The sequence below is a fragment of the Lycium barbarum genome, chromosome 9 (genome assembly GCF_019175385.1).
Source record: "Lycium barbarum isolate Lr01 chromosome 9, ASM1917538v2, whole genome shotgun sequence".
Lineage (NCBI taxonomy): Eukaryota > Viridiplantae > Streptophyta > Magnoliopsida > Solanales > Solanaceae > Lycium > Lycium barbarum.
The window spans coordinates 36,198,596-36,206,789 of NC_083345.1; the positions used below are offsets into that span (position 1 = coordinate 36,198,596).

The 8,194-nt window shown below is 36.9% G+C and overlaps 1 protein-coding gene across 1 annotated transcript; it reads left to right on the forward strand.

The window, feature by feature from the left end:
- Positions 1–1,927: 1,927 nt before the first annotated feature.
- Positions 1,928–7,676, forward strand: LOC132611274 (transcription factor RF2b-like). The gene is made up of 4 exons (XM_060325695.1): positions 1,928–2,601; positions 5,970–6,102; positions 6,715–6,799; positions 7,056–7,676. The coding sequence occupies exons 1-4, from the start codon at positions 2,189–2,191 to the stop codon at positions 7,427–7,429; spliced, it is 1,005 nt and encodes a 334-aa protein (XP_060181678.1). The 5' UTR covers positions 1,928–2,188; the 3' UTR covers positions 7,430–7,676.
- Positions 7,677–8,194: the final 518 nt, after the last annotated feature.

The window sequence follows — 8,194 nt, forward strand, 5'->3', positions numbered from 1 at the left end:
TTGTGAATCGGCTTCTATGCTATGAACTTTATTGTTGTGTTTGGCCTAGCTACTCAGGAGGAAGGGTAGCCACTATGGATCCTAGTGTGTCATTGCCTAGCCATTCGAGAGGAAGAGTGGCCACCGCTGGGTTCGCTACCCGGGGTGTGATTTATGCCTAGCTATTCGGGAGGAAGGATAGCCACCGCGTACTACATAGTCCGGTGGGATTTATGCCTAGCTATTCGGGAAGAAGGATAGCCACCGAGAATTATATGTTCCGGTGTGGTGCGCTATGCGCGATATACTTGATTCTTGGGCCTGTATTGGCATGTGTAACATTCTTATTCTCTTATGGAATTGTTGATGACTATCTTAATTGATTAAAAGGGCATATTTGAAGTTGTAACTTGACAAGAGGCCTTATGAATGGGTTTTGATATTTTTTAACGAGATACATAAACTGAATAACTGTCCTTACGTTGATTTCATATCATTTTCAAGACTGATTTCTTCATGTATTATTTTTACTTTATTTTCATATTATTCATTGTCCCCGAGGCACTCACTGAGTACGAAGTACTCAGGCATACCATTGTTGTTTTTTATGGTATGTTAGGTAACGAAGAAGAGCAGGTTCTTGATACTCCCGGTGCTTAGGAAGGACTTGCTGTTGCGGCTAATTTGGTGAGCCCACACATTCATTCGTGGGACACCCTATTGATTTACTTATTTATTACATTCGTTGTCCGGGTTGCGTCCCGATGAGTCAGACTATTAATCCTTTATCTTAGAAGCTCCCTAGTATGCATTCGTGGGTAGTTATTAAGTTATTGATTAACTCTTGGGCACGTTGTTATGTTTGACAAGTATTGATAATTAAAGACTTCCGCTGATTTAATTCTTATATGCGTAATTCGTTTACCTTTATTTTATAAACTGTTGGAGGCGAATGTTGAACCTGGCGGGTTCAAGTATTGTTAATGTGTTGCTTAGGTTCTTCCGATGTTGTTCATGACGTCGGATGCTGGTCACGTCTAGGGTGGGTTTTGGGACGTGACAATAAACTCACACAAATTTTTCCTCAAGAAACCACATGCTTTCCTATCTCTGTTGGTTAATTAGTACTCTAATAAACTAATTTTGTGTCCTTAATTAGTGAGTTTTGTTTTAATGCTTTCGCTGGACCAAAGTCGAAAAATCATCAACACGACACGGCATCTTCTTCGGGGATGTTAAGAGTTCAGTGTCACGGAGAAAGGAGGGAGAGGGGTGAGCAGTGGACATCGCGGTGGTTTAGTGGTCGCTCTGGTTCACCGGAGCTAGAAGCTCCTCGCTCGAAAAGAGAGCAGGAGAAGAGAAAGGGGGGGGGGGGGGGGGGCTTGTTTATGGAAGAAAGAAAACAATATTTTTCTTCTTTTGAGTTCAATCCATCTATTTCTGTTTTATTGGTTGTTTTGGCGTGTGAATTGCACGCCCTATTCATGTTTGGCTAAATTTAATTTTGTGTTCAAGTGGCATAGTAAAAATGCTTTTGTAGGGTTCAGATGATAAGGGTCTCAATTGGAGGGGTGTAGGTATATTTCACGAAAAAGTTTGAGAGTCTGTCGAAGACTTCGGCCATAATCCATAAATCCACACATGTGCACAACTTCAAAGTGGGCCCAAAGCTCCTCGTCCAAATCAACATAAATCAAAAACTCAATACTGAATATTATCCTTAATTACAGCCCTTTAGTGGGGACCAAATAGGACCAAGCCCACGCAGACCCAATCCGGTGAAATCATTACGCTCTCCATTAGACCCCACAAAAGTCCACGACTTCGCAAATGAAAGTACTTTCTCTATTCCAACTTATGTAATATTTTTTTATTTTTAATGGGCTAAAAAAAATTATATTTAATAATTATTTAATTTTAAAATATGCATCTTCCTTCAATGACATGATGCCACACAAATTTTAGAACACGAAATGCAAAAAAATCCTTTCATTCATAAAACTTTGTAACCAGTTCAACGGCCTTTACATAAATTGAAACCGAGGAAGCAAGAAAAGCTTTCCAGTCAAAACAACCTCTTCAAACAGTCAGTCAACTCCACTAATAAACAACAACTGCTTAAACTCTAAACTGTATCCATCTTCCTCCTCTTCTTCTTCTTCTTCAAACTACATTCCTTCATTCTCTAACCTTTTGTTCATCACCAAAAATGCAAGATCCGTCAAATCCGAATTCCGTTAAGTCCCCATTTTCAACTGCCTTCCTTCCATCCCACCACAGGCGAGCTCACTCAGAAGTTAACTTCCGTTTACCGGATGATCTTGATCTTGTATCCGACGTGCCAGGTGGAACTAGTTTCGAAGAAATGGGATCAGAAGATGACTTGTTTTCTACTTATATGGATATGGAGAAGCTTGGTAGTGGATCTAATCATAACCCAAGCGGTGATCTGGACAAGCACAGTAGTGATGGAGAGAAGAGTATGATGATGATGAGGACACGTCATAGGCATAGTAATTCTGTGGATAGTAGCTCAATCAGTGAGAGTATTGAAGCTAAGAAAGCTATGGCTCCTGATAAGTTGGCTGAGCTTTGGACTATTGATCCTAAACGTGCCAAAAGGTACCTACTGTTTTACTTTTCTCTTTGATCTGTCCTAAAAAGAGTGGCTATTTTTATATTTAGTAATTTAACAATTCAAATATACTAGGTGTGGCAAGTTTAAAACCACAAGATCTCGAATGTGTCAAAAGGTAGTACTCCCTCCATCCCAATTTAAGCTTCAGTTTGGTCACAGATTTCGTAGTTGAAACTTGAAAATATGAGTTTTTGAAGTTGTGATTTTTTTAATTTGAGGCTGGGATATGCATTTACTTGGAAAAAATTTGAAGTTTTGTGAGTGGAGAAGTGAAATTTCTCCGGGAAACTCGTCTGAGCCAGGTTTTGAAACTTGAAAACATTTTAATGATAAGCTTTTCAAAATTTGATCAAATATCATGGCCAAATAGATATTTGAAGATAAGTTTTCAAAATTTGATCCAAAATATATTGGCCAAATGCTAGCTAAGTGTCTTACTTTCCTTTTTGATCTGTGCCAAGAAGAGTGTCTTTTTCTAAATTTAGTAAGTTGACAATTCAAACATCCTATGTGACAAGTTTAAATCACAAGATTCAAAAGACATTATAGTATATTACACTCACATCTTTAATTTAGGATCACAAGATTCATAAATATCTTTTATTCCTTAAACTTTGTGTCCAGTTAAACTAAGACATTTAAATTGGGACAGAGGGAGTAGCTTTTAAAGTTGAAGTCAAGCTGCATTTGATTCTTTGCATTTCTCATGTTGAATTGTGATGTAGATTAGTCTGAATTGTTTGAATGCGGATGGATTTAGTGATAACTGATAACGCTTGTTTAAGGATTTCGAAATCTAGAATTACTAGAAGATCTTCATTCCTCTTGAATCTATAACTTGATCAAGTCAAATATCGACTATTTCCCTACAAGATGTGTTGTGCCTTTAATTCACCACAATTCTGTTCTTTTGGGGTAACTTAGGGCCCGTTTGGCCATGAAAATTTTTCACTTTTTTCCGGAAAATGTTTTCACTTTATTTGGAAATTAACGGTTGGCCATGAAGTTGTATTTGGAATTTAAAAAACACCAAAAAACTTGTTTTCACTTTTTTCCACTTTCAATACATTCAAACAACCAAATATTCTTTGCAAAAACTATAACCAAACACAACTCTATCTTCAACTCCAACTCCAAAATATCAAATAAAGTGAAAAATATTTGATTTTCGTGGCCAAACGCCTAATTTGTCTCTCCTGAAAATTACTTGCTTTCTTTATATGGATCTACTTCTTCTCTGTGTTAATGCAGTAGAGGCATGGTCATGTCAGTTAAGTTCTTTTCAGATGAAATAAGTATGAAGCTAATCATGTTGTTTTGCACTCTTGGCTGCTTTGCTGAAGAGCAAAATGAATTAGGAACTTCATATGCACACAGAGAGAGAGAGAGAGAGAGAGAGACAGTAGATAGAAATTTCTTTGAAGCAAGTACAATACAAATGCTAAAGCATACCAACAGTAAAAGGAAGGGCAGTAAAGCACCCAAACGAGTCAAACCAAAGCTTTTAATCTAAAGTTCCAAGAAGTTCTTATACTTGAACGTTGATCACAAAACTTTTTGCAATGAGTCAAGCCACGAGAATTGCACTTGTATGTTGCATGGAGAACAGTTAGGACACAAGGTAAACGAGATGAATACCAGATTTTGGGGTCTGAAGTTGGTAGTTCTTCGTTTCTCACCATGAACCATTGTGTGTCCTGGATTTGTCTTTCTTTATCAAGGCTTCGTTTGGGAGCTTTAACAATTAGATTGGATAAGGTTAATCCAGCACATTCCTGAAAATGCTTGTTTCTTGTTTCGAACTGTATGTTGGCTGCAAGAAGATGTGCTATACATCCAATTGTATTAGTCTAAATTAAACCATGTCTCATCTAAGTTAACCTCTGTAAGAAACCTTAAACATCTATGATTTCAAAATTATACCAGTTATGCAACCCACCCCCAAGTTGCTTTCATGAAATCCTGATTATTGAGTTTTCTCAACACTCACGAAAGTCTAACCTGAACTGTCAACCATGATCACTAGTTCCTAAGCGATCACTGTTCATTTAGAATTGACATTTTTTTTTTAAAACTGTGTTGCGACTATTTGATGAACTTGTCTTCTTAGTTGTAAAATTCAATAGAGCCTACTATTTCGCTAGTAACTTTTGGTTAAAGTAGAACTTGTTTTGTTTACAGTATGATGAGTAGTAAAACAAAGTCTGCTTGTTTAAATGAAGTAATACAATGTCCAGTAACATTCACTTCTTTCTTCTAAGATGGCCAACTTGGAGCAGAGAAGTCCAACTGGACTTGTTGACTTAATTTAGGCAAAGCACTTGATCAGCAGGGATACTTTTCCATGACATTTTGATTGCCTCTCAAAAATGTTTTGGCAATCACTACCCTTTTCATTCTACTCCAAAATCTAGCTTGTTCCTCTAGTTTCACATGATTTAAAGCCCTGCAAATCTATCAAAGAGCTTAATGCTTGAGCCTTCAAGTAATGTATAGATGAGCCAAAATTATGGTTCTAGTAATACTTAACAATAAACCACAATGTCTGGTTTCAGAATAAATTGATGGCATTTATGATTTGGGAAGCTGATAGATATAGAAATAGGAAGTAGCAAACTACCTGTCTTTTTGAGAAGACTCCATCTCTAGTCTGTTGTAAAGTTTAATTTTATGATATCTAATTATTTTGATATAGCTGCCTAGAATGAGCTTTCACTTGTTAAGTCCACTCAATGCCTTTAATGGAACATGGATATTAATTGTTCTTCACCTAATTAGTTTGCCGATAGCCAGATTCTGATTTCTCAAGAGCCTAATTTTGTTTGGATTTACTACCATTATATAGGTATTATTAAGCATAACAAATGATGTCATAAATTTATTCGTTTTACTGATAAAAATAGATAGATGTAAAGTGAACATCTTTACTTAACATAGTTTAGGATATGTGGAACTGGTATATTCTATCTACTGATGAAAGATACGCTGGAAAACTATCTGACGCCAAGCTATGGGAATTCAGAGTTCTTATTGCAAGTTCAATTACGGTTACTAACCTGCATGTTGTCTAAGAAGCACGGATACTCCAAAGAGGAATTCATGCTCCTATAGGACAAAAAGGGTCTCCAACACTCTGTAATGAGTATGTGCAAATAAGAGTCTCACTGCGTCCAAAGACAAAATTAGTCAAAGTGCTGCATATAGATACATATACATATCAGTTTATGATCAACTTACAGGAACTTTTTTTCTATTTAGATGAAATGCATAGCATCACTTTGTAGGAAGAAACAGAGAAAAATTTCTTAATTTCAGATTTTCTATTTGTCTGATTTTTGAGAATGTTGCACAGGATTTTGGCGAATCGACAGTCTGCTGCTCGTTCTAAAGAGAGGAAGGCCCGTTATATATCTGAACTTGAGAGAAAAGTTCAGACCCTCCAAACAGAAAAGACCACTCTTTCTGCACAACTGACCCTTTTCCAGGTACTTCTTGCCTTTTTGAGAACTTACATTCTGAGTTTTAAATCTCTAGATACGTGCAAAAACATACAACCTATACCATCAAATTTGGTTATTTTTTGTCTGTAAACTTTACAAGAATAATTAAAAAAAAAAAAAATTGAGAGAGAAAGGTAATTGACATGAATATTATTTTGAATGAGCTCATGTCTGTTTAAGTGAATAGAATCTTTGATGTTGGAATTCTAAAACCTAATCCCTTTATCTGACAGTCTACCATGTCTGGAAAAAATTAAAAATAACTTCCATCATTTGGAAACAGAACAACAAAAACCTTTTCGCAGCTAGATATCTTCCCAAAAGATTAAGTTTTTCCTCTGAAATAAGTCTTCCATGTACGACATGAATACCGCAGTGATTTTTGCAAGTTATGTGCCCTGGAGGAATTCGTCTCTCACAGGGGAGTCCAAAATGGGTATACAAAGGAAAACAAAATACAGATGTCGAAGTTTCAAAAAAGTTTTGATGTGTTCATCAGTCCATTTCCTGTATATCCCATCATACCTCTAAAATAATTTCATGTATTTCTCCTTGAAATCTTCTAAATATCATTGTCATTGTTGTTTCCTTCTGCAGAGGGATACTACCGGGCTTACTAATGAGAATACAGAGCTTAAGATCCGGTTGCAAGCTATGGAACAACAAGCTCAATTACGTGATGGTATGTTCCCCATCTATTGCTTTCCGCTGTGCTTTTGCAATATTGTCTTTGATAAAATAGTCACTTCCATCTCGAAATTCAGTTACTTGTACCTCCTGGACGAGGACAGACTGCATAAACAAAACAGAACATATTACTTTTTAATCAACAACACGACTTACCTTATCCCTCTACGCTGAGACAACATCAGTTTCATCTTCGATAGAGCAATTACTGATGCTGTGCAAATCTTACTCATGCTGTTCCAAATTTACAGCTCTGAATGAAGCACTGAAACAGGAAGTTGAAAGACTTAAAATAGCTACAGGCCAGATATCAGCTTCCTCAGATGCATACAATTCGGGAATGCAGCAAATTCCATATAACCGACCAGCCTGCTTTCCTCATCAACCGCAGCCAGGGCCAAGCGAATCACAAAACATACAGATGCCACAGTTTCACTCCCTCCAGGGCAGCATGTCTAATCCACGTCACCCTCTACTTTCTGGTCATGCACAGGCTCTGGCAGATGCAATGCAACAAGATCCCCTCGGTCGTTTTCAGGGTCTTGATATCAATAGTAGGGGTTCTCATCTTGTAAAGACTGAAGCCCCCTCCATTTCTGCCAGTGAAAGCAGCAGTACATTCTAATTTAGTTGCCAATTCCTGCATTACCCTCTGAACCCTATTTATTACACTGTCCATAGACTGACATGTGTTTAACATCCGGAACTTCATTATTCTTAAAAAAAAATTGATTAGTTATTTGTCCCATTTGACTCGAGTCTAGGTTTAACAGGTTATGAGGTATTCTGTTTCTATTCATTTTTCTTTCTTAATCTGAACCAAACCTTGTGGTTTATTCATGTAATGCTCAGAGGAAAGTTGTCTGTCGTCACCACTGCTCGATGGCTATAGCTTCTTATGTGAGGTCTTTAGTGTCATTGACTTTGTGTTGTTGCATCTTTAGTGTGTGAAGTACTGCACTCTATGTTGGGTAACTAATGTATGGCTCCATAAGCAGTACTTATAATTCATTGTGTTAATCGTAAACTTCCCTGTTTCTCACCTACGGTGTCTCTTGGCCATTGAGTAGTAAAACATGTTTTTCATTTCATTTCATTGGCAGGACTTGATATGCATAAAAGCAGGCTCCTTTGGTCCATTGTTTATCAGCTAGGTACACTTTTTTGTTTGAGTGCCTGAATGTTGAGTTTTGTCGTAACTGGCTGGCCACATTTTTCTTTAATGTAATATATAGAAATCAAGGAAGTTACAGGTTCCTCGACAGAGGGAATCCAATAGATGAAAGACTTAAATGGATATAATACTAGGCTAGTTTTTTTTTTTTTTTTTTTTTCTGATGAAGTATAATACTAGACTAGATGGTTTTAGTTAAGTTTTAAAATTGGAGGA